We start from the raw sequence: 24,319 nt of genomic DNA, 5'->3' as shown, positions 1-24,319 counted from the left end.
ATTCTCATCCATATACTCAAGGACAACCTTCTTATGCTCTTCGTTGAGAATACGCGGGCGGCCATTCCTCTTACGCGTCACGAAGATGCTATCAGGATCCACCTCATACTGTTTGGCCCATATTTGAGCCGTACGAACGTGAATACCCAATTGCTTTGCAGAAGCTGAGGCGCTCGGCACTTTTTCAAACATGAGTTTGAAGAAACTGACCTTGTCCTAGTTTGTGTAGAGCGTGTACGCTCTTTCGTTCGACGCTTCTCCCCCAGCCAGATTACTCCGGTATTGAGTGTAAGAACTTAACGTTTGGAGAGCATACTGCTCTTCATTTACGATGGAGTCCATAGGCTCAGGCTTGTCATGTTCATCAACAGCATTACCCTGCCCATCATAGAAAAATTGAATGCTCATTTTGCAATGTAAACTTTCAGTGCAGTAGAAGGAAGAAAGCTGAGCTTAAGAGTGCTTACGTACGTTTTTATACTCTCGGATCTGCCGAGTTTTTGTGCGACAAGTCATCCCGGAAAAGCGACATCTGATTTTGTCAGCGGCGTGAATTCTCTTTTTGGAAATCACGACTTCATATTCGGGGGAGTGCTTGTGAAAAGACTGTATTCCGAAAAGACTGTATTCCCCAAACCTCGAATGCATCCTGAACCTAGCATGCGAAAAGATACAACGCTTTGTGAAACTTCCTTCTTTGTTGCTCGATTTCCTTTTGGATCGCTAAAATTCAGAAATGTCAAGCTCTCGCATAGGTTTCCATATTTTTTTCTCTGCATGCATATAAAAGCTTCGAAAAGAAGAATCAACTGGAGTTTCTTCTTTTGATATTCGCTTCGAGCATTTCGTCTCCAACTTATACTTCCAAAATGCTGCACCAATGACGTCGCAACCATTGTGGTGAAACCGATCATGTTCGACGTTCCAGCAGACTATGCATCTACAGCAGTCCGATGCGTACGTATCGCATGTCATACTGCGGTATATTATCATCGAGTGCTGTCAGTTGATATATACATTACAAGGTAGATTGTGAAACAACATTCGAAGTTCCCGGGATGTAAAGCACCGTCTCTGATAACAGAAGATTTTTTGTTGAGATGCCTATAAAATGAGCAACTCCCCCTAATTTATTTTTTCTCTTCGTCTTTTACCGAAATAATGAAAAGAAATGATATGGTAAGCTAGAACATCAAATCTTCTAAGATTGCAAACGATTGACCACCGTTGATGCAGATTGAAGCATGTTTATATATACCTCTTGACTGAATTATGCATGCACCTCTGCTCTCTGGCGTCTTTCCCTGCACTCTGTGATCTCTTGTATGCTCTATACAAAATCTTACTCATATTCTATGGCGTGCGTGCGGCGTGACAAGGTGGTTTTTTTTTTTGCTTGCAAGTGCATATCATTCTATCCAAGCAAGTCTCCTCTCTGTACGTCCCGGGCATTACGTTAAACTGCCCACGGTGCCTGCTAGTGCGCCGCCCTCCTCAAAAACGTATTTTTTTATACATTGTCCTTTCCCCTTTGCCCGCGTCTGCCCTGCCTCGACACGATGCGTGGTCCCCGCTTAAAGCAGGAAAACAATAAAACTTGTTTCTATAATAATTCAAATGCATAATTCAAATGCGGGTTCATTTTCAGTAGTCTCAATTAGAGCTAACTTTGCCATTCAAGCCATCTCCAGATTCAAGTAAGCTGTTTACAATTCAAGTTAATAAATGGTCTTATCCAATCATCGCATATATATATATATACTTGCCTGTATTGCTTTAGCAAGACACATTCTCCCCCGTTTTCAAGATCGATGCTGTATTGATAAAAGAATCCCTCTGAAGTTATCACCATGACTTGCGGTAAATTACTGTAAGTTGGCCGTCAGCGATCACCTCTTTGTTGTTTAGATTTAGGCAGATGTCATACCTGTTCACAGCAACCAGACTCCTCACACCGCCGCTAGGAAGTTTCAAAAATGCAAAGTCTCGCGCCGGTTCCCACATTTCAGTGATCATTTCTGGAAGGTATGATCCCACGCTTCCGGCAAGGTTCCGCCCAATGGTCATCGACGATCGGCGTAGCATTTGTCTATTCCTCGATGGCTTTGTTAGCTAACTGATATGTTTTCGACGTTGCAGTAGCATCTATTTTACCCGACGCTGGAACTTCTGCCGCGGGAATCTGGACTTGCGCCATCGTTGCCATATCCAGCTATGTCAGTTGTTCTGCCGTAGACATGGTTACCATTTAATGGAGGCGAGTTCCCAGTTGGAAGCTTGAATATGTGCACCGTTTCAGTGTCGCTTGAAACGCACAGCAGGGAACTAACAAGGTTGAATGACATCGAATAGATCTTTGCAGGATAGGATCCACGTCGAAATTGATAAAGCTTGTTTCCATCTGGTATAGAGAACACACGAATCACGGTACCCTAACACAATGGATAAGTATTGCATGCCACAAATGTCAAAACAAGGGTACAAAGCAACCTTCTCGCTGGCTGTCGCCAGTAATGTGCCGTCGGAATTCATTGTGATACAGCTCACCGGACTCTTATGTGCTGGAACGATATTCAGTAGCTGCAGCGATAAAGCATCAAAAATTTCCACGTCGCCTGTCGCATAGTAGGACGGTGAGCCTTGATGGTTTACCGAGAATGGTGCGCTTGAAGACGACTTTGAAGGGTATGAAATGTAGCAATTCTCGCTGGAAGGCGACAATGCGCAAACAGCTACCATGCATAAGCTTCCTTAATTATGTAATACATTTCTCTCGCGTGTATACGATGCTCACCTCCCGGGTTTGGGCTCGTTTCGATGGTGTGAAGCAATTTCATGTTGCTTATATCGTAAACAAAAATTTGCTCCTCTATTACTACGATCAATCGTCGACGATTCATCTTGACTGCTAATACGGACGTGGGAAATGTAAGCTCGCATATCGTCGATTGTCTCTAAAAGATAAAGACTTAATAAATGCTTTTTTCCTTTGCAACAGATATTCTTCCATGCTCCACAATCAATCAATCCATCCATCCACCCTCTCCAGTAACTTGGGTGCCGTTGGGGGTAATTTATACCTTTGTATTTATAATCTGCAGGTGCCTTGGAGAGAACGCCGGGTGCTCACCAGCACCTACCAGCGCAACCAGCGAGGTGCAGAATAACATTTCCACAATGCCAGTGCCGTCATCGGCTACACACATTGGCTGCCTTGTGAGCTCTCCCGAGGTACCGACCGACTTTATGCATAAATTCCTACTACCTTTTGAGTAGCATTTGCCAAATGGTTCGCAGTTGTAGATTCTGTAGCCATGTTTGCTTCCAACAGATATGCAGCTAAAGTCTTGGTTGAAGTTTATAAACAGTAACTCGTTGTCACTCTTGTCTCCCAAATTCATTGTGCTGATACGAGCTTACTCTCTGTTGCCCTGCCAGCTCCCCCGCTGATGTAGTATTCATGCACCCACGTGACCCACAAAAATCGATCGCAGCATACCTTCAACGATTCAAGCCATTCTTAGTAGTTTCCCCACATATTATTATACTAATATCATTTGATATTTGCAGTGCGCGTGAAGAATCCATGCCAAAACAGCATACTATAGTTCCTGATAAAAAATATGTAATATACTTTACTATTATTAAGCATGGATGATAAGCTCATCGGAACCATGTACATATATTCCTTGAGTTTCTGATGCATGGACGGCTGTGCTGGATCCGAATCCAAGCAGAACAGCATCTGTTATACAATCCTCAGTATGTGGAATATGAAGCTGTTTATTACAGATGAAAAATAACTATGATCTGCCAGTAGACGGATTCGACCTTAGATCAGTGGTGTATTGTTTCAATATCAAAAGCACGCAAAAAAGCACAAAGTTATGTTGCAGCAGCCTTCTGACGAGCCTCTATATCCTTTATCGTCCACAATGATACGCCGGTTTGGTTAACTTCGAACGGCTGCGCCATAGTCCGCAAGAATTTCTTGGCAATGACTAGCGCCATATCTGTGGAAAGATTGGTCGAAGCGTCTGTGACATACTGGTTGATCCATTTTGGTAACTTAGCTCGCTTATCAGCGCGTGCAAAACGCTACAGGACAAAACATTAACTCGCTCGGAAAGGACGCGATGTGAATAACAATTTACCTTGTCTGCAAAGACCATCAATCCATAATCCGTTTTTCCTCGCAATACTCTCCCGACGCACTGCGCAGCATGCCGCATAGCGTCGAAGGTCAAAAAGTCATTTTCACGGATATGGTGATTATCTCTCAGATATTCGAGACGTGCCTAAAATTGAAAACGTAAATAAACAAAAACCCAAAATGATATAGCGTGTATCCGCGCTCACCTTTAGGATTCTTGACTCTGTATATTGGTATGGGATACCAAACATGATGACCGCTCTTCCATAGTTATGGTCAAAATCGATACCTTCAGATACTTTTCCTCGAGCGACGGACAACAGAATTGCACCACGTCCATTGTCACATGCCTTTTCAGCTATCAATTAGCAACACAAATATCGCATTATTTCGTCTAATAATTTACCTTGCGATAGTTTGAAAGTGCCATGCTGGTCTCCGCAGCATCAGGCGTCTCTACAAAGATAAGTTTATGCTTCCATGCTTCGTTCAAGATACCCTGCCAAGGGATGTGAGCAATGAGCACTTTGAAAGTCAAACTTTATATTGCCATACCATATCGTTCCACATGGAAACAATTTGTTCCATATAAAGATAGCTGGGGAAAAAGCAGACTACACCGTCGGGAACGATCTTTGAAAATTCGACCATTATCTGTCCAAAATTGCGGACGACGGCTGGATCATTTCGAACTTCAAATTTGGAGCTGATAGCGACTTGATCAGAGCCACGTGTGATAATCTAAATATCATGGGAATAAGCATGCATCGCACCATTACGGTAAGTATTGCACTGACCATCGGTAAGAAACAGTTTCTGGTTAAAGTCATCGAGTAACTTTCTTGCACAACAGCGCGGAAATCGAGCATCTTCGGATACATATCTAATGGTGACAGCGTTCCTGACGTGATGACAACAGTGCTAAATCTGTCAAATACTGGTCGAATTGCAATAGATGCATCGAGACAACTAGAATCTGTAACTTCAGAAGCATTCACTAATAGTACATATCTGCATTGAAAAACTTACGTAAAATGTAGCACCGGATTTGGTATGGTAGCTGTTTCCGTCTCAAATGGTTCAAGAATAAGGAGAAAACCTGAAAACAGATTAGAGGTGATAACAGACACATCGCACTCTTTATGTCCTGAGTACCTTTCTCATAAGTAGCTACTAAAGTGGCAAATGCTGCAATGCGTTGCAAGCTGGAAAAGTGCTCCAGATCTGTCAATTCGAGAGTGCGTACCAGGCTCGTAAGTCTTTCAGCACAGAAACGAAGCGGTTTGCGTTCGATGTATGTCACATCCTTCAAGTGCTGCAGGAACGAGACCGGGGTTTCGGCTACTACGTGCATCACTCGCATACGTGTCTAGGAACTTGCTAAGTAAACAATACCTACTGCATGAAGGATACCTGACTCTCTTACCTTCAAATATTCTATGAATCGGCGTAAAAATGCAACGAAATGTTCTGCTCGTCGAATGTTTCCTGGCACCGCCTCTTTCAATAAATCATCCGGAAGTACTGGACTTGCCATAAATGTATCCTCGTCTCTGGCTGCACTCGCATCCCTTAAACCTATATCATGATTAGAATTCTGCTAAGAATATTTGGAACATTTACATACCTTCTACCAGCTTTGAATATTCGTTTTTCAACTTTTCAGCATCCGTCTTTTTAATTCTGTAGTGGTCCACATTTGGTAAATGCATTCAGTAACAGTCTCGGATATGAGTGCTTACTCTTCTATACGATCAGAAAGCATCGTTACACCTCTCGCGCCCGCATCCAATATAGGCCGTGTTAGATCAATGCTGAGAGATTCTATGCATACGTTATCTAAAGCCAAAGTTCAGTAAGATTTAGCTTTGGAGCGAATTATATCTACGCACCGATGTTATGTGCTTCATCGAATACAACAATGCAATCTTTGGAAAGCTCTCTCGATACAAGTTCAGCAACCTTTGGATCGAGCATGTAATGGTAGGAATATATGACGACGTTTGCGAAAGGAATCTGGATCAGAGTTAATGAGAATAACGCCAAAATGCATAAGTATAGTATATGTTGAAACATACTGCTCGTCGTACGAGGTAATATGGGCAGAATCTCATCTTTTCGCAATAGTCTTTCAAGTCTGCGAGGGTATATACGCCACTGGGTATAGGATTGGGAGAGTTTGCAGCATCAAGTTGCTGTCCGGTATTGATTTAGTTAAAGGACAAGACCTTCGAGAGAAGGAATGTCATACCTCGTAAAAGTCGCAGAGTTCAATGTTGGTATCAACATCCATGGCTTCGCCGCTTTCTTGTGCCTGTTTGCCCTTTCCAGCTTTCGATCTGATCCAGCTTGCCGTCATATTTCGACATTTTGAATCGACAACTTTGCCTTTTCGTTCTTTGGACACTACAGGATGGAGACAAAGATTCTTACGACTCGTCAATCCAATACCAAAGTATTCCTCTTCCAGCCCTTCTTCTTTTCGATATGCCATCAGTCGTCGCAACTCTGCCAGCGCTTTATCAATTTCTGGAACTGTTCGAGAGCAATATACTAGTTTTCTGTGATCTTCCGGATGTTGCTGCGGTTTGCTCGTATTAGCGAAGCGCTTATCCATATTCACGTTCACGTATTTACCATTTGATATGCAACAATTAAAGATAGCAAAGATATTGTCTTTCCAGTTCCTGAAGGCATTTCGAGTACACAGTGACCCTTCGATTTCCCGTGATTAAGATAAGAATGCTACACAGACGACAGTGGTATAAGCATGTCAATTTACCTGAGCGTCCAGCGCTCGCTTTAGATCGCACATATACTGGTACTGCTCTGGATAAATCTTGTCATACGGGAAGTGCACAACGAGATCGTCAATGTTAAAGCTTCAAGAGATTAACATGGTGGTCTGAAATGCTTTTTCTGACGAGATCTCTTACATCATGATCAAAAGATCGCGTACGTTTGACAGACCCAATGCGGGCGGTGTTTTGTCGCTGCGAAATGACGGTAAAATGATCTACCACCTCAATGATTGCGGATAGCAACAATGCAAAGTTCATGGTGACGAGCTCCCATAGTCAAATAATAACAGAAGTTCATTAAAATTGAGAGTAATGGACAGTTTTCGACCACACAGCTAACATAAACTGAGAGCTCACAATTGTAGCAACCATGACGTGGACCTATCTACATGCTGTTACTACGCTTATTACATCCCGATGCCAGTGCCATTTGATATCTTAAATCAATGCAGTACATTGTTATCTTTATTTTGCATATAATTCAAGTATTCCTACATTTGCGCACATCGAAATCTGACAAGCTGAAAATGTTTGGTGACAGAAACCAAGCAATGTTCGTCATCTTCTTGATCTTGGGAATTTCATATCGAGCATATCGTATAAACTGATAGATCAGAGAGCATGGATTGCCAGTGGTGCTCGAAACTGTTATGTGTAACTGCACTGAGCAAGGCTTTTAGCTCAATAGAATTTAGCACATGCATATTTATCCATGAAGCTTCCAAATTAACGATATATTACAAAACATAAACGTGCAGCTAGAGTAACGCGTTTGTGGTTTAGCCGGTTAAAATGAAAATCCACGGGAATCTTCCCGTGTCAATGTTTACAGTATTGAATCAATGAGATCACAAAGCTTCGGAGGTTCCTTACGCCGCGGGAGAGTTTCTCCGTCCCGCAAATCTTCGTTTCTCCACAGAATGTGGTTCTCCGCGGTGCCTGAAAGCAAGCTATAAAAATGCGCAGGTTCTCTTTTGCTAGTCTGTCAATCGAATGCCCAACAGCAAGATGATGCAAAGAGCTGCTAAGGTCAAAGGAGATATTTCATCCGTGTTTGTTAACCTCGGAGCATCCAGCCAAGCACTCGATCCTAGGCTTCTTCAACTGAAACGTCAGATTGCACCTGCCAACCCTAGTATCCTGCAAAAAGCATACGACCGGCTCTTGAACACCTTTGAAAAGGAGGGAGCCGAGATCCGCAAGCATGGCAGCTCTATCCTACCGGAGGTGGATGTTGCTGATATCAAGGCAAACGGAGGCAGAATCCCGGAGAAGCTGGTTCCTATTGTCAAAAAGCGGGGAGCGATCGTTGTACGCAACATTGTGGATCAAGCCGAGGCTATCGACTACAAGGCAAAGATTCAAGAATACATCAAGAAGCATCCAGAGATTATTGGCTTCCCGGCAGACAATCCTCAAGTATGGGAAGTCTATTGGTCTCGTTCACAAGTGCGAGCTCGAAGCCATGAGAATTTCAATGCAGTCGCCGTTGCAATGAACAACTTGTGGCACACTAACGAACGGATGCCCATCGATCTGGATACGAACCTTGCCTACTGTGATCGACTGCGTATTCGCCTACCACAAGACGGCAAATTCGCACTTGGTGGCCACATTGACGGAGGATCCCTTGAACGTATGTGTATAATCCCGAAACGACATATCTGCAAGCCAAGTCTCACACCAATTTTTTGCTTTTATAGGATGGGAAGATCCTGAGTACCGACGATGCTATACAAAAATTTTTGAAGGCAACTGGGAGGTATGTTCATCAGGATCAGCCAAAGGAAAAGCTGCTGTGTCGCTGACTATGGTGTATAGGAATACGATCCATTCGATGTAACGCACAGAATCGAAGCAAATATGGATCTTTACAACGCTCCCGGTGGATGCTCCATGTTCAGAATCTTCCAAGGATGGCTTGCAATGTCTCACATTGTTCCCAACGGTGGTACTTTACGAGTATGTCCACTGGTGAAAGAGCCCACAGCCTATTTCCTTATGAAGCCGCTTTTGGAGCAATATCTCGACCAAAAGTAAGTCTTGAAACTATATTGCGTATGCTGGGAATTCTGAATTAACTTTTGAATGCAGTGATTTCTTAGGCGCGTTCCCAGGTCGTATTCAAGAAATTACAAAGGAGCTGCACCCACACATCGTCGACAACATGATTTCCGTGCCCGAAGTAAACCCTGGCGACGGTGTATTCTGGTATGTTTATGCTAGCATTGATTTTTCTTTGCTCTTCTAACACGCATAATTGTGTAACAGGCATTGCGATCAAGTACACGCAGTTGAATCCAAGAATGAAATGGACCACGATTCTTCTGTCTTGTATATTCCATCCACACCCTTGTGCCGAAAGAATTCAGAGTATCTTTTGAGACAGCGCAATACATTCATTCTTGGAGAGTAAGTTCTTATACTCTATGTTGCAAGGAAACTAGTTCATTAAGCAAGCTATCATAGGAGCCCTCCAGATTTCCCTGCAAACCACTCCGAAAAGAATTTGGAAGACCGAGCCAAGCCTGAGACTCTGAACGAACGCGAGAAGCTCGGTATGGGCTTTGCTCCTGTATCATATCGACCAAACTTGACTGCTGGACAAGAGATGGCTATCAGACAGCACAATGCAATGCTTAGCCCATTTCCTCAGTAACAATGTAAAACTAACGTAGGGTAAAATAAAAACAAGTCAATAGCGTACAAGATAGTCCTTTTTTGCATGGGTCCTTCAAGTCTTTTGTTAAACTTTTTTTCTCTCAGCTTTTAGTGTTCTGTTTTTCCACTTTGCATGCAACATGTCAAACTACGAAGGAGAGGAAGACAATGAAGACAAGTCGTACGGTCTTCAGTTAGATTCCGAGATAGAGGCGCGGTTGCAGCCGACGACTCCTCCACCTGAAGGTATGCGATACGTTGCAGATACGCGGCAGCAGTCTATCAATCCCTCCATTGGGGGCATTTTATCCCATACGACAACGGAGGACACACGCTGTAATGTGCGTACTCGAGGCTACTTGCCCATTGAGAATTACGCCATAATTGGCAATATGCGCACGGTCGCACTGTGTGGCACAGACGGCGCCATTGATTTCTGTTGCTACCCGAAGTTCGACAGCCCATCCATTTTCTGCCGTCTTTTGGATAAGGACAAGGGTGGACACTTTTCTATCGCGCCAAAAACACATACGAGCAACAAGCAGCAATATCTTCCAAATGGAAATATCCTCACAACTCGCTTCTTGTCAGACGATGGCGTAGCCCAGATCACAGACTACATGCACGTACCAGAGCAGTCGCAACGGCTCTCGACAAAACCGCTGCTACCCTGGATCATACGCACGGTGCAGGTGATCCGGGGCGTTGTCCCCTTCAGAATGGAATGCTTCCCGGCCTTCAACTATGCGCAGGATCCGCACACCGTCTCGATCGAAAAGGAATCGTCTGATCACGAACGAGACGCAGCACCCAAGCTGTATCCCGAAGACGAAATATCATACTATGTTGCCAGGGAACGAGTTATTTTCAAATCAAAGGATTTGAGCATGGATCTTCGCTACGTTGTCAAGTGCGGAGACTTTGCGTGTCCCCTGCTTGATGTGCAGGTGGACGAGCGAGCAACAGAGATGGCCTGGAAGGGACCAGGTGTCTTTTCCGAATTCGAGCTGCAAGAGACCCAAGAAGTGACATTTATTTTCAGAGAAGTGCCTTCCGCTGCACCGGCCGAAGAAACCCAGTTGCAAGCCAAATATCGAAAAGCACGCGATCCGCCGCTTACCGCCAGTCTTCTCGATGCACTCTTTCGTCAGACCGCAAAGTACTGGCAGAATTGGATCAGCCAAAGTTCTTACCGAGGACGCTGGAGAGAACATGTTATGCGAAGCGCCCTGACGTTAAAGCTGCTGACCTATGAGCCTGTATGTTTGTCATGTGTGGACCCTGCCGTACATATACGTACTGATCCTTCCATGCCTATTTTCTAGACCGGTGCCGTTGTTGCCGCCCCTACGTTTAGCTTGCCGGAAGGTAATTCATTCACACTTTTCCTTCTATCCTTGCACATACCGAGCTCAGAAATCTTTCTCTTTTCCTGCATTTAGCTATTGGAGGAACTCGCAACTGGGACTATCGCTTTGTCTGGATACGCGACTCATCCTTCACCATCTATGCTTTCTTACGACTCGGTCTCACGCAAGAGGCAGAGAAATATATGAGTTTCATTGAAGATAGATGCAATGATCTGGTATGTGAATTGCAGCATTCGCTGATCAATAGCCTCGGGACAAATAGCTTACTTGCCGCACTTAAGAATCCAGATGGATCATTGAATATAATGTACAGTATCGATGGCGTGAAGCGTCTAGACGAGATAGAACTTCCACATTTGGATGGATATCACTCTTCCCGACCAGTGCGTATTGGCAACGGAGCGTACGACCATTTGCAATTAGATATATACGGCGAGTTACTGGACGGCATCTATCTTTACAACAAGTATGGGCAGCCTGTCTCGTATGACATGTGGTGCGCTGTCCGTAAACTTGTTAACTACGTGTGTGATCACTACAATCAACCCGATATGTCCATCTGGGAAGTTCGCGGTCAAAAGCAGAACTTTACATACTCGCGAGTCATGTGCTGGGTAGCAATAGATAGAGGTTCGCCGTGGTCTTGTTTCGCCGCATTGCAGCCTGCCATATTGATATTTATGTATTAGGTTTACGTTTGGCAGAGAAGCGCATGTTTCCATGCTTAGAAAGGGATCGCTGGCTGACTACAAGAGATATTATTTACGAGGAAATCATGACCAAATGTTGGAACCCTGAACTCAACATGTTTACTCAGGGGATCGAGTCGCCAGACGCTCTAGATTCGAGCGTGCTTATCATGCCTCTTGTGTTTTTCATATCTCCTGTTGATCCTCGAATGATATCGACTATTATGAGAGTCATACTTCCCCCAGAGAAAGGTAACATTTGTTATATTTTTGCATGAAGCTCTAACTCACTTTATCAACTCAAATGTAGGTGGTCTCATGACGAATAATTTGGTGTTTAGATACAACTTCCTGACAACAGATGATGGTGTGGGCGGTCTTGAAGGAGCATTCTCCATGTGCACATTCTGGCTGGTCGAGGCCCTGACGCGCGCGGGCATGTATGACAGAAAATTGCTGCAGCGCGCTGTTGTTATGTTTGAGGAGATGGTATCGTACAGCAATCACGTTGGTCTGTTCTCAGAGGAGATTGCCCGTTCCGGAGAAATGCTCGGCAATACGCCACAAGCGTTCTCCCACATTGCATTTATCAGCGGTATGTTACGTGATGATCATCTGCGTTTGCATCAATAACCTTATTTGATGACAATTTCTTATAGCTGCTTTCAATCTCGATCGAGTGCTTGGCAACAAATCCATCTAAGAAAATGGAATAGAAGCATTGCACGTTTCATCGTACAGCAAACAACTAGAGTAATAAAGCTTTTGACATTTTTTAACCAGAGTTTCTAAGGAGAAGCGATTTGCGCAGGGTTCCCCTATCGAACTGTTTCAGAATCAGTAAAGCGTAGAAATGCCAGGCTGCAAATGCATGTCACTGACATGAGAATAAAGAAAAAAAAGTTGCCCCCCTCGTTTAATAATCTTACTGCTTTCTCGGTTTATTCCGATACAAGGAAATAAGGGGGAGGTCTCACCAAGCTGCTGGTATAGATAAATAGAGAGTATATTGTTGGAATGCCACATAACAAAAGCAATTATACATTCACAGAATAAGAGCAAAGAACAGAGAATGATGCTCAATGTCGTCGAGCTGCAACGCGGTCCTTGGCAAGCATTTCCCGGCATAAACGTAATTCAGCAGACTCAAGAATGCATGCATACATGTTTGTGAAGGCTGTTTGAAAAAATCTTGAATATATCGTCCCCCTTACTGCATATGTAAAGATTTCTAACGCTTCTCCTGTGTGTGCTGCTGATGTTCCATGCCAAACACATCTCTAGCTCCCCCACCCGCCCTCCTTTCTTCCCCCATCGTGGACCCCCTTCTCATTCTCTCAAAATAGCATGTACATCCAAGCGTCGCAAATTTTCGCCAAAAGGGAACCTTTTTTTCGTACCTTTTTTTTTTTTTTGCTTTACTTTCTTCCTATTGTATAAATAGGAAAGTCTAATCATGCGATGGAACCGTTCTACCCCACGGTCCTCCCCATCTCTTGCTCTAGGCATCTTCCGTCTCGCCATGCAAGAAAACAGGCTCAAGACGAGGAACTCGTTTGCGAGTGAGGCCACCATCCATCAAATGCCTAGCGTCTCATATCGCCCATCGCCTTTATCAAAAGAATACCAGGACGAACCTAGCTCTGGCAGCAAGGTCAAGAACTTTACCCAAAAAGCAAAGACTGTGTCTCTGCAGCTACTCAAGAAATACTGGTTTTTACTTGGGCTAGCAATCGCGATTATATTAGCAACACAAGTCCCAGATGTCGCTAGGAAGGATGGATACATACACGCCGAATGGTCAATAAAGTGGGGTAAGTCCAACATGTAGACAACAAAATACAACAACTAACATGTATCTGACAACTTCTCGTAGGATGCGTTATAATCATCTTTTTAATCTCGGGCCTTTCGCTTCGGACACAGACGCTGGCGCAGACTGTCCTACGAATTAGATTACACCTCCTTATACAGATTATCAATTTAATCATCATCCCCTTCTTCGTCTTTGGGCTCGTGCTACTACTCTTTAAACTACACACCAACCTCAGCTCACTTCTTCTCATCGGTGTTGTTATTGCAGCAAGCACGCCAACAACAGTCTCTTCCAATGTAGTCATGACAAAAAACGCAAACGGAAACGAAGCGACAGGTCAGTATTCATAACTATGTATCCATTTTTATATATATCACCAAGCTTGGTTGTACATTTTGAGTAACATAAAATATGTAATAGCCCTTATGAATGCAGCCCTTGGAAATGTCCTTGGTAAGAAATGTTCATCTTATCCCACGGCAAAATTGATATGTTGAGAAAGCAAAAACTACATAGGTATCTTTGTCTCTCCCGCACTCGTGAGCACTTTTGAGACACCTCTCTACAATGCAACTCCGGAGGACGAAAGTCAAAACACTGCAGGCGGCCACGTTGACTTTGTATCAGTGCTTAAACAGCTTGGCATCACCGTCCTGGCTCCCCTCGTAGTCGGTCAAATTATCCAGTGGATAGCTCCCGAGAAAGTAGCAAAGTTCAAGGTGAAATTCCGTCTATCGGACGTTAGCAACGTTGCTCTCTTGTTTATGGTGTGGTCTGTGTTTTCAGACGCTGTCCACTCTGGATCGTTTTCAACAATGACGGCAAAGGATTTTGTCGCTATTGCTATTATGAACGCTGGATTTTATGTACTCTTTTCATTTCTTTGTTTTTTCCTGGCCTATTTACCGTTGCCGGCTTTAGGCCGACGAACACCGCGCTGGATTGAACGCATGCGCTATTCCCGAGAAGACACAGTTGCCGTCATGGTAAGTAGCACATATATATTATATATATATAACTTGATGACCATCCATACACTGACATGTAAGAAAACAGTACTGCGGTGCAACAAAAACCGTCGCCATGGGTGTGCCTCTTATCAATGTGCTTTACCAGAATGGTGATCCCGGTACCATCGGTGTATTGTCGACACCTCTTTTGCTCTATCACGTTGAGCAACTTATTATCGGAAACTTTGAAGTCGAAATCTTGCGTCGATGGGTCCAAAACGGGAAGAAACAAAAGTCAACCACATCTTCCAAGGGTGATCCCGACGAAGCGTTCGTACCGCAGCGAGACGAGGAAGACCAGATAATGGAATATTCAGCAACGCGCATTGACTCGCCTGCTGGCAGTGGATACAAGGGCAGCAATTTCGATGGCCACAAGCTCGACAGCACTACTTGCCCGCATGGAAGTACTATGGTTGTTGCTCCAGGCTCCTCCACTCCTCACGATTCTTGTCCAGAATGCTATGCGCATAGCAAGGCTATTGAACGACCATAAATTGATTGACGTGTACTTTCACAGCATATTACAACACACAGCTTACTACACTCTGCACCGCACTGTTTTTGTTGTCTTACTTTATTTAATAGACCCAATAATGTACTGTAATTGAATATCGTTCACGGCGAAAAAAAAAAAAGATATAGCCTTTTTTGATCCATTTCTCTGAAGGAGAAATAGTAGCTTGTCAAAAATTCCATCCGATGCGATTTCCATTGTACCGAGAAGATGTTATGACAATCTACCAGTGGCAGGTCAATACCAATATCAATGATGGAATAAGTACGAGCAAGAAGAAAAGTGCTATCATCTATTTTTTTAGATATAGTCTATATTCTGTTCATGGGGAAGCTACCCCAAGAGTTTTGGCAGTTGCCTTTTTGAAACAGCAAGAATGTTCAAATAACAGGGCAGATATATGTCATCTAATCCTTTTGGACAAATCCACTTATTTCAAAAGCACTAAATTTCTCTAGTCTGAGAAGGCAGGTAGTAAGCCACATTTGACGAAGCAAAATTTGGACCCGCGTCTATTTTCCTTTCTTCCTTCTCTCTGCACCTTTGCTGCAAGCTTAGTCACCGCTGGTAAGTTAAAAACGCCCTTCCTTGTCCTGTAATGAGCTAATTCTGAAGCACTTCTTGTCAATGTAGAGATATTAAACATGTCTTACGTCGTAAGCATCGTTGAAGTTCCAACTTTTGCTAAAAGTTGCAGCAGTTAACATCATTGTTTTTGAAAAGGCTAAGAACGCTACTCAGAAGCCTGGCCTTGAGGAACAGCCCCAGCCCAAGTAAGTTTGCGCACGTCTGTTCGAGATTGTTTAAGGTTGCTGACCAAGTTTGACAGGATTCACCGCATTCGCATCACTTTGACCTCGCGCAATGTGAAGAACCTTGAAAAGGGTACGGCGGATCCGCGCGAACGTCTGTAGAAAGAGAATTGGATTAACACAATTTATTCTACTATTTAGTTTCGGCTGACCTCATCCAACGTGCCAAGGACAAGCAGCTCAAGGTGAAGGGACCTGTCCGTCTCCCCACCAAGGTTTTGCGTATTACCACCCGCAAGTCTCCTTGCGGTAACGGTTCTGAGACCTTTGACAAGTTCGAAATGAGAATCCACAAGCGCTTGATCGATTTGCACTCTCCTTCCGAGATTGTCAAGCAGATCACTTCGATTTCCATCGAACCCGGCGTTGAGGTGAGTTGAATAAATCCTACAAGTCTCTCCAAATATCCTTTTTCTGACATGAATTATATTCTATTGCAGGTCGAGGTCACCATCGCTTAATTTTTCTTGTTGGGAGAAAAATAAAGTTCCAAGAACTTCGGAGGGTCCCACATTATAGACATGCCTTTTTTCAATTTGCTGACGCAGTATGTTATTTTCATACTGAAACCTGAGCTCTTACTAGCGACGCTATATATTCCTTTTGAGAGCATTAGGTGTGATTGAATGTAGCAGCGATGTAAATCAAAGAGGAAAACGACTGGTGGGTTTTTCCATAGGTTCATGTAGAGCAATAGTAATGGAAATGTTTAGACATCGCGTTGTATGAAATCTGCTTTGATCGGATATAGCATTACACGCACGTTGCTTTAAAAGTTTCCTGCATCATCCAAAATCTTGACGTCTTGTGGATTCATCCTCGATGATTCTGCCGCTGTAACATTGTACTCCTCATCTTCATATATGTAGGTAGATTTTATATCGATTTTGGGTGCTATCACATTGTGTCCGTTGTGACAGAGGAGCCGCTTAGCGTTATTCGCGCGGCTTGACACGGATGTTCGTATCTTTCTCCGGGCTGCTATTTTGTTGTCTTACTTGATGGATATTTGATCATCGGTGGATATACTGGTGTTCTCCACTGTCGGATCAAATGTATGGGTGGTTAGTGCAAAAAGGTTCAAGATAGTGAGATCAAAAAATCCAGTTTAAGGTACGCATATTTGCCTATGTTTCCTGGTATTAGACGCTCTTCCATGTCAATGATATTTACAGGCAGTTTGTCCGTGGCGCTGCTGTTTCGACGCTGGCTGTTGCCTGCTTCTAGCTTTTTCCCTTTAGAAATCCGTGTAATCGCTTCTGTTGTGAGCCTGAATCCCAAGAAAATGCCATATCCATGCAGTTCATCAATGTTGTAGAACAATTCATGTTGTCAGACTCAATCTGGGCTTGCAAAAACCACTCCATATAATTAGGATTTCTGCAAGGCAGGCTCTTAATTGTACAGAATGGTATTGGTGGTCTGAGTAAACGCGATAATAATAAAAGAAAAATAATGCAATATTAGCCAGTGTACATGCGAATGATATCTACATTGTTTCTCTAATGTCTCCAAATCTTCAGCTGCTTGTCTTTGCCTCCGCTAGCTACCTTGTCTCCACCTGGAGACCAATCGACAGCAAAGACTTCATCCAAGTGACCGGGTAGATCAAGCTTGAGCTTAAGCTTCTTGATATCCCATACTTTTAGAGTACTATCTTTGCTGCCACTCAGCAGCATTCGTGAATCGCTTGACCAGCAAACTTGGTAGACAGAACCAACGTGCCCCCGCAAGTTTCCAATGAATTTACCGGTCATGCCGTCCCATAATTTTACGGATGTGTCAAAAGAAGCGCTGGCAATATATCGTCCATCCGGCGAGAAGCTAACGTGGTTAACCAACTTTTGATGACCGGTCATGCGTAATATTGGCTTTTTGCTGGTTTCTGGTTCCCAGAAGAACATGGTAAAGTCGTCGGATCCAGACACCAGTCGCTCAGGTTTTGAACCTTTGAATGCCTTGTAACGTTCCAAAGCTGCTGCTTTAGCTATATAGTCTATAGTTAATCCCGATCGTCTTTAGATTCGCATATTTCGTGCTGACTTACCTTCCTCTTCAGTATCGTACCTTTTGCCAGTGTGATCGAAAGGTCCGGTTCGCAAAACGAAATCTGTACTCAGAGCCAAGGTATTGACCCAATGACCATGTCCTTGCAGAGTTTTTACAAGAGTACCCTAGGATTTCTACGTTAAGGAACGATCTTTTTACATTATTCGCTTTGCGAAAAGACTTACATTTGAATTCCAGACTTTAATGGTTTTGTCTTGGGATGCAGTATATATTAATCCTTCTCCACCCCACTTGACACAAGTTACAGCGGCAGTGTGTTGGGATATAGTCATTACCGGTCGTCGCAGAATGGTATCCCAAACGCGCACCGTGCTATCTTTGGAGGAGCTCGCAAGACGGTTTGCTTTGGAGTTTCTGTTGATCGCCGTGTTAGCAACGTATTACTCCTGCAAAAAGGATATAGACTTACAGGTGATATGGTTCCCATGCCAAACTTGTGATCCACTTTGTATGTCCTCTTAATGCATCTCCAAGAGCTTTTCCTGTTTTAGGATCCCATAATCGGACCTGGACGGTGCAATATTTAGCAAAGTGTTGACGGATGTTGCAACGTCAGAAATTCGCTTACCGTATTATCCATGCCTCCTGACGCCAATGTCTTTCCATCGGGCGACCAAGCTATTGACAGCACCCAGCTTGTATGACCTGAACGAGACAATAAGAATACGTTCACTCGGTCAATGCTCACGTACTACGTACCCTTAAGCGTAAATCGGGGCGTTTCTGTATTTAGATCCCATATTCTGACAGTGGCATCGCCTATAATGACCGTGCGTCAGTAACTTGCATTGATGTAATACTCGTAGTATTCTGTACCTGAGCCGGTTGCCAACTGGGAACCATCGGGACTGAACGCGCATGATAGAATAGCTTCAGTGTGACCTAATGGTTGTCTGATTATTTAGAGAATATTATCTTTGCTTCGTAACAGCTTTTCTTATAATTACCTGTCAGAGTCGATGTACATCTAGAGACTGCACGCACTCGAAAAACTGCCTGAGGTTGATATACGATAGTGATAGTTTCTTCCGTCGACTTGTCTTTGCGGTCAAGCCACAGGTTTCGAACGATCTCATCTTCACCAACATAGAATGAATATGGTCGCGGATCATCGCCCTACAATAGCCTTGTTAGTGACATTGCCTTCAAGGCTCTCAAAGCATCGCAGCCGCGTACCTGATTCAACAATTGATTGAGTAGCAACTCCAGTTGATCAGGTGTCACATCTCCAGGCAGGTTCAAAGGAGGACCAGTTGTTTCACCGTCGACGGTTTTGAACTGTGCAACGAGTTTCGTGCCCTCTGGCATGACCGGATCGGGGGGCACGACCTTTTTACGCCTCAATGACTGTGTAGTCGCCATAACTTTGCAAACCCTTAACTGGCAAAAATCAGTAAAAAAATGTTCAGTCAAAAAAAGCGCAGGAGCAAAGTCAATTTTCTCCGCTGTCATTGCCTTTTTTTGCATGAAAATTGGTTGCTAAGAGATCACCTAAATCATTAGAATTAACACACGGCTACGATGGACAAATCGATATCCAAAAACTCATATAGCCACATCGCTTGAAAAAGCGAATTAGAATCAGTATGATACCTCCGCTATCGTTTCAAATCTCTGGATCATCGCGATAAAGCTTGATAGACCATATGCAGATAATCTGACCTATATGATCAATCATCATGTATTGTACAGTCCAGTCAGTTGAAGAAAGAAAGTAGAAAGAAACCCAGTTGCAATACAAGGATTGAATCGTGCCGAGTCTATCTCAATATATTGACAGATGATTTATAAAGGTCCTCGATTTGACCAAAGATGAAGCAGCAACTTGGAAAGAGAAGCAAGAATACATATTATATAATCCTGTTCAATTACGTAAGCAATTTGAGAAGCTTCAAGTAGCATTTCCATTTTTGCATGAAGCGAAAAAAGTGGGATGTTTCACTTGGTGTAATGAACAGTGAACAAACAAGCAAAAGAAAAAAAGGGAAAAGGGTCGATCGCCTTCTTTTCAAACTTTTGATTTCTCTCGCTTCCGTTTTATCTTTATCGCACTTCCTTACAATGAAAAATGCGACAAGACTGTCGTGGGCATCTATGCCTTCTCCAGATATCGAAGCCAACAATGCTCCACCACCTGAATTGCACGCTCCAAAACCGATACGAACGTCCGTCATGGAAGATGCACGAGGGATGCTAACAACTGAACCGAGCATATCTTCTATTGACCCGCGAACATGGATCAGTCATCCATACTTTGAGCAGTTCACCCGTCCCGCGTCGCCGATGGTAAACGGCCAGAATGACCGCAGACCCCTCACAATGGGTAACCCAGGCGTCATTGGTGCGTAAAACAATGTGCTCTTTGTTTCTATCTTTACCTGTTTACAGCGTGATCTGGGCCACTTATATTCTGGTTCTTACATACAGGCTTGTGGTCCTTTGCTACAGTTACCATATTACTTGGAACTTTTAATTTGTTTTTGCCACACAAATCGAACCATGTCATTTTCCCAACAGCGCTCCTCTTTGGTGGAATAGCACAGTACATTGCCGGGTAAGCATGAAAGTTTTCCGCTATTCTCCTTTTGACTTGATCAGGCTAAGATCAATGTCCGAAGATTCATGGATCTTTTCTATGGCGGTACTTTTTCGGGCACAATCCTGGTATCGTACGGTGCGTTCTGGGCCGGATCGGGTATGCTCATGCTCCCATCTGCTGCATCCGTATTGGAAGCCTATGAGACCGAGGAAGATGTTGCACAAGCAAACGCGATCTATCATTTCATGTGGTCTATTTATACCTTCATGCTGATGTGCATATCTCTTAAAATCAGAACGGGTACATTCATTCTGACTTGGTAAGCATTGTTGTCACGAAAACGTTAGCAAGGTAGCTCAAGCTCGCGATCATTGCAGGTGCCTTTCGTTCGTCTTTATTACACTGCTCTTGGAGGGCATTTATTATATAACTAATGTATCGCCCATTTTACGTGTGAGCGGTACGTGTCTGGACGGCTGGCACATAACTTTGACAAGCTCACAGTCTAGGTATAGGCGTCACTGCCTATCTGGCAGCATTGGGTGCATACTATTCAGGTTGTGCGGCCGTCATGGAAGAGCAAAACGTAAAGTTGTGGGTAGGCCAGTATCGTAAATGGCACAAGAGAAAGTGGTGGCGAAAACAAAACTAGTAATAATAAAGACTTGAATTTTTTCTCTTTCTCTGCCGTTGGTGCGCTGATAATCCGTTTGCTGATCATGGAGAATCGACCAGGCTTGGAACTACAAAGTAGACCTATGGGAATAAATGTAGCTTCCTGGAGTGAGGACTGGTACATTTGCATATTGATAGAAAAGATCGTGCACATTGTGGTTAGTTGGAGCAAGTATGCTCGTAATTCTGGAGAGCCCAACGATCCGACGCGATCAGCGTTTAACGATCAGTTTTGCTTAGACGCCGAATCTGCTTTTCGCTGATAACACGGCCGATCCGTATATAAGAAACAGTATATTGCTGTTGCCGCCCCATAAACGCCTGGAACACGCGGAAGAACTAGGTGCATATACGTTGAACAAAAAATGACGCAACACAGCTAGCTGACAAAATGCAATGTCAGTCGAGGAAAGCTCTATTTACACAGATTGCATCCTCCCCGAGACGTACAGGAAAGCACTGTGGTCTCCTGCTGGATTGTCACCGACAGGCGGGTACGCAGCACTGGGTTGGAGAATAATCATATTTCGCGAAACTAATACAGTAACCAGCTGTCTCTTGACCGTAATAACAACAAAGCATCGAGTCCAGTTTTATTCGGAGCCAACCAGCGTCCAGAACAACGCTGAATGGCCCTTGGTAAGGATTTTCAAGTCTTCCAATACTATGCATCTGGTTGCTCACATGGGCGAGGTCAGCTTATTGATATCACTGATCATCTCTTGGACGAGTATCTTGGTGGAAAAGCCCAATTCGAGACACCTGAAGAATTTGATCGCTTCAGAATATTTTGTAAGTCTGATAGCAAATCTATGTGAACGAATTTCTTGTCATTTAACTTTTTTCCTAGCTGGCGCTTGGTCGCAGAAAATAGTACCGCACATGTCGGCTGAGGCTGCTGCAGTGCTTGCACTGGGCAATCAACATGGAGAAATTAACCTCTGGAGGTCAGTTCTCGAAAACTTTTTTCTTTTCTTCCGGTTGCCATCAAGGAGGAATTATGATAACAAACGGGAATATTTTAATAGGTATTCTCCAAGATCAGGCATCGCACCTTTATCGAAGATTCAATCGCATGCAACAACTGTGGCGTGTCTGGAATGGAGTAAATGGCGTATCCTTGACGGGAAACGTAAGGCTTAGGTACAACGGCTTAGAAAAGGGGTTAAATGGAACTGATTTACAATTTATGGTAGATGTGGCATATATATTCTCAGGTTCCGTAGATGGAACTGTTAGCGTCACAAAGGTGGTGCTGGGTGTCGGCAACGACGAAGATAACTCGACGCGGTTGCAAACGGCAAGCATGGAGGTTGTCGGTACCTGGTTTAAGGATCATAAGACCATGGTAAACGTTATCAGCGTCCATGACCAAAATGTACGTATGAATATTGCGTTTGCAGATGCTTCGCAGTGTTATCAACTGCAATAACTTTAGGGAGAAGGAGCGATCAAAGCTGCAGTTGGTAAAGGCAGCCACGTGGAAATAGGCATTTTACACCACCAAGCCCAGTCTCCTGAGATTATATGGTCTCCGTGCGATCTACAAAACAGTGCGGTTGGCTTATCAGGTAACTAGAACCTTGGGTATGTGCCAAAAAAGACAAATTTAACCTTCAATCGTTGCAGCGGCGACCTGGGATGCAACTGGAAACTATGTGCACCTATATTCTTTCGAAGGAGAAGCAACAGTCTTTCAAGTTAACGAGCAAGGCATACAGCATTCCGAAAACAAAACGCAAAAACTGACGGAAAAGCTTCTTGCCATTTACTCGCGTGAAGTAGAAGCGGATGCAGACGAAGATGAAGTTGATAATGTACTTGCTTCCTTTGATTTTGAACCACAGATTTTTGGAGCCTCAAGTTCATTTAATGGCCTTTACACTGCAGTCTACTTTAAGCAAGTGCAGTTATGTGAAGGTTTGCAAAAGCTAACAATTCTAACATGCTTATATCCTATAGCTTGCGTCCGGTCGCGGATATCTTTCATCGTCCTGAAAATTTCGATGTTTCGTGGCTGTCAATAATTTTGCATCTTCCTCGCGGAGATGCAGAAGTGGTCAAAGAGGTAAACAACAGATTCATAGATTACGCGCATGATCCAGAATTTTGTAAGTGAAGTTTGAAGACCTCTTAAATCATTTTCAACTAACAATCATTAGCTTGCAAATACCCGGTGAAAAGTATCCTTCTGGAAAGCTTAGATTACTTGATCAACTCTGCAAACGTCGACATATTAACGGCATGGATGGATAATATGGAGAAAGTTTTGGACACACCAAATTCGTTCGATGAGTAAGTAAAGCAACGTGAATTCTGGGCAGTATCCTGACATGGCAAAGTACTCGAGGTTCCCTGGCTTCCCTGATTTACAGCAACAGCCAATGCATTGCAGCCCAGTTCCTTTACCGTGCCAGTATTGAGCTAAGACGAGCCGGTTTGAAAAGTCCATATCTGGAAAAGATGGAGGCTTTACAAAAGAAAGCACATACCTTTTTACAAAGCCATCTACCGCGTTCCGTACTTGAGTATATCTCATCCTTGCCTAGTTCAAGTATAGAAAAGTTCACAGGTAACGCTAGAGGAGATACCTACGCGGTCGTTCTTGTATTTATCTAAGCTATCTCTTAGACGAGGACATTGTACAAACACAATTAATGGTGGATCGTGCTGTGCAACATGCAGATAAATACGCTCAAAATTTGGAAACTGCGGAAAAAGCATGCTCGCATATCAAGTCGAGCTTACCAGATAACGAGGCTATCGATCAAACCTTGAGCGATCTGAAAAGCAAAGAAATACTATCAAAAGATGCAGGGAAAGAACAGTGTCCAGCATGCAGAGAACATATCCTTTTTTAAAAGCATACGCTTAATTGTGGTGATTCTCACATTAATCATTCAAACACCTTGACTCGTAACGCACTGCTTGTAGCAAAAGGTGACAAATGGCTTGTATGCTCCAACCAACATATATGGGGTAAGTTCCTTCTTTTCAAGACAACATATGACAAATCTTGCTAATATGGTGTGACCGCAGAGCATTGCATCGTTAGCATAAGGGCTCTGACTACGACCAAGTTTCGACGCTGCAGTTTATGTGGCGCAAAGAGCATGATTCCCCAGCATCGGCAAGATACATCTTTAACGGAAACCATTCTTTCGAACTGCTTCAAGTGCGTTCTGTGCGGATCAGCGTGGTAATAG

The 24,319-nt window shown here is 43.6% G+C and overlaps 10 protein-coding genes across 10 annotated transcripts; 7 read left to right on the top strand and 3 right to left on the bottom strand.

Annotated features, from left to right (window-relative positions):
* Positions 1-33: 33 nt before the first annotated feature.
* VTP01DRAFT_3690 (uncharacterized protein) lies at positions 34-536 on the top strand (the record flags this gene model as incomplete). Its single annotated transcript, XM_069382289.1, has 3 exons — positions 34-130; positions 221-288; positions 345-536. 3 exons carry the CDS (start codon positions 34-36, stop codon positions 534-536), a joined length of 357 nt encoding a protein of 118 aa, XP_069236016.1.
* Positions 537-1,653: 1,117 nt separating this feature from the next.
* VTP01DRAFT_3689 (uncharacterized protein) lies at positions 1,654-3,401 on the bottom strand (the record flags this gene model as incomplete). The annotated part of the gene is made up of 8 exons (XM_069382287.1): positions 1,654-1,702; positions 1,767-1,868; positions 1,928-2,089; positions 2,155-2,432; positions 2,491-2,732; positions 2,795-2,954; positions 3,081-3,196; positions 3,266-3,401. 8 exons carry the CDS (start codon positions 3,399-3,401, stop codon positions 1,654-1,656), a joined length of 1,245 nt encoding a protein of 414 aa, XP_069236015.1.
* A 484-nt stretch (positions 3,402-3,885) lies between these two features.
* Positions 3,886-7,094, bottom strand: VTP01DRAFT_3688 (uncharacterized protein; the record flags this gene model as incomplete). Its single annotated transcript, XM_069382286.1, has 17 exons — positions 3,886-4,098; positions 4,155-4,298; positions 4,360-4,503; positions 4,560-4,652; positions 4,709-4,894; positions 4,951-5,122; positions 5,183-5,252; positions 5,309-5,522; positions 5,580-5,731; positions 5,781-5,836; positions 5,896-5,992; positions 6,046-6,169; positions 6,232-6,348; positions 6,405-6,734; positions 6,791-6,868; positions 6,936-7,035; positions 7,090-7,094. The coding sequence occupies 17 exons, from the start codon at positions 7,092-7,094 to the stop codon at positions 3,886-3,888; spliced, it is 2,295 nt and encodes a 764-aa protein (XP_069236014.1).
* Positions 7,095-7,947: 853 nt separating this feature from the next.
* VTP01DRAFT_3687 (uncharacterized protein) lies at positions 7,948-9,613 on the top strand (the record flags this gene model as incomplete). The annotated part of the gene is made up of 6 exons (XM_069382285.1): positions 7,948-8,590; positions 8,658-8,716; positions 8,776-8,990; positions 9,049-9,165; positions 9,226-9,366; positions 9,424-9,613. The coding sequence occupies 6 exons, from the start codon at positions 7,948-7,950 to the stop codon at positions 9,611-9,613; spliced, it is 1,365 nt and encodes a 454-aa protein (XP_069236013.1).
* Positions 9,614-9,755: 142 nt separating this feature from the next.
* Positions 9,756-12,377, top strand: VTP01DRAFT_3686 (uncharacterized protein; the record flags this gene model as incomplete). Its single annotated transcript, XM_069382284.1, has 7 exons — positions 9,756-10,874; positions 10,941-10,983; positions 11,058-11,200; positions 11,267-11,615; positions 11,675-11,926; positions 11,985-12,269; positions 12,334-12,377. 7 exons carry the CDS (start codon positions 9,756-9,758, stop codon positions 12,375-12,377), a joined length of 2,235 nt encoding a protein of 744 aa, XP_069236012.1.
* Positions 12,378-13,130: 753 nt separating this feature from the next.
* VTP01DRAFT_3685 (uncharacterized protein) lies at positions 13,131-14,996 on the top strand (the record flags this gene model as incomplete). Its single annotated transcript, XM_069382283.1, has 5 exons — positions 13,131-13,488; positions 13,551-13,826; positions 13,911-13,943; positions 14,007-14,476; positions 14,547-14,996. The coding sequence occupies 5 exons, from the start codon at positions 13,131-13,133 to the stop codon at positions 14,994-14,996; spliced, it is 1,587 nt and encodes a 528-aa protein (XP_069236011.1).
* A 665-nt stretch (positions 14,997-15,661) lies between these two features.
* VTP01DRAFT_3684 (40S ribosomal protein uS10) lies at positions 15,662-16,290 on the top strand (the record flags this gene model as incomplete). The annotated part of the gene is made up of 5 exons (XM_069382282.1): positions 15,662-15,673; positions 15,741-15,790; positions 15,847-15,902; positions 15,971-16,200; positions 16,270-16,290. The coding sequence occupies 5 exons, from the start codon at positions 15,662-15,664 to the stop codon at positions 16,288-16,290; spliced, it is 369 nt and encodes a 122-aa protein (XP_069236010.1).
* Positions 16,291-17,331: 1,041 nt separating this feature from the next.
* Positions 17,332-19,366, bottom strand: VTP01DRAFT_3683 (uncharacterized protein; the record flags this gene model as incomplete). The annotated part of the gene is made up of 10 exons (XM_069382281.1): positions 17,332-17,816; positions 17,877-18,003; positions 18,064-18,253; positions 18,309-18,406; positions 18,468-18,544; positions 18,599-18,658; positions 18,716-18,781; positions 18,847-19,015; positions 19,076-19,279; positions 19,355-19,366. 10 exons carry the CDS (start codon positions 19,364-19,366, stop codon positions 17,332-17,334), a joined length of 1,488 nt encoding a protein of 495 aa, XP_069236009.1.
* A 594-nt stretch (positions 19,367-19,960) lies between these two features.
* Positions 19,961-21,090, top strand: VTP01DRAFT_3682 (uncharacterized protein; the record flags this gene model as incomplete). Its single annotated transcript, XM_069382280.1, has 5 exons — positions 19,961-20,240; positions 20,327-20,453; positions 20,518-20,757; positions 20,816-20,898; positions 20,954-21,090. 5 exons carry the CDS (start codon positions 19,961-19,963, stop codon positions 21,088-21,090), a joined length of 867 nt encoding a protein of 288 aa, XP_069236008.1.
* A 106-nt stretch (positions 21,091-21,196) lies between these two features.
* On the top strand, positions 21,197-24,316 carry VTP01DRAFT_3681 (uncharacterized protein; the record flags this gene model as incomplete). The annotated part of the gene is made up of 16 exons (XM_069382279.1): positions 21,197-21,271; positions 21,354-21,456; positions 21,517-21,607; positions 21,665-21,752; positions 21,812-21,905; positions 21,964-22,060; positions 22,142-22,245; positions 22,310-22,491; positions 22,552-22,684; positions 22,743-23,013; positions 23,076-23,224; positions 23,276-23,408; positions 23,456-23,685; positions 23,745-23,960; positions 24,039-24,092; positions 24,153-24,316. The coding sequence occupies 16 exons, from the start codon at positions 21,197-21,199 to the stop codon at positions 24,314-24,316; spliced, it is 2,184 nt and encodes a 727-aa protein (XP_069236007.1).
* Between the last annotated feature and the right edge of the window lie 3 nt (positions 24,317-24,319).

Source organism: Rhizomucor pusillus (genome assembly GCF_041956525.1).
Source record: "Rhizomucor pusillus strain CBS 183.67 unplaced genomic scaffold VTP01scaffold_18, whole genome shotgun sequence".
Classification (NCBI taxonomy): domain Eukaryota; kingdom Fungi; phylum Mucoromycota; class Mucoromycetes; order Mucorales; family Lichtheimiaceae; genus Rhizomucor; species Rhizomucor pusillus.
The sequence above is the reverse complement of the archived record's forward strand: the minus strand, read 5'-3'. Positions and strand labels throughout refer to the sequence as shown.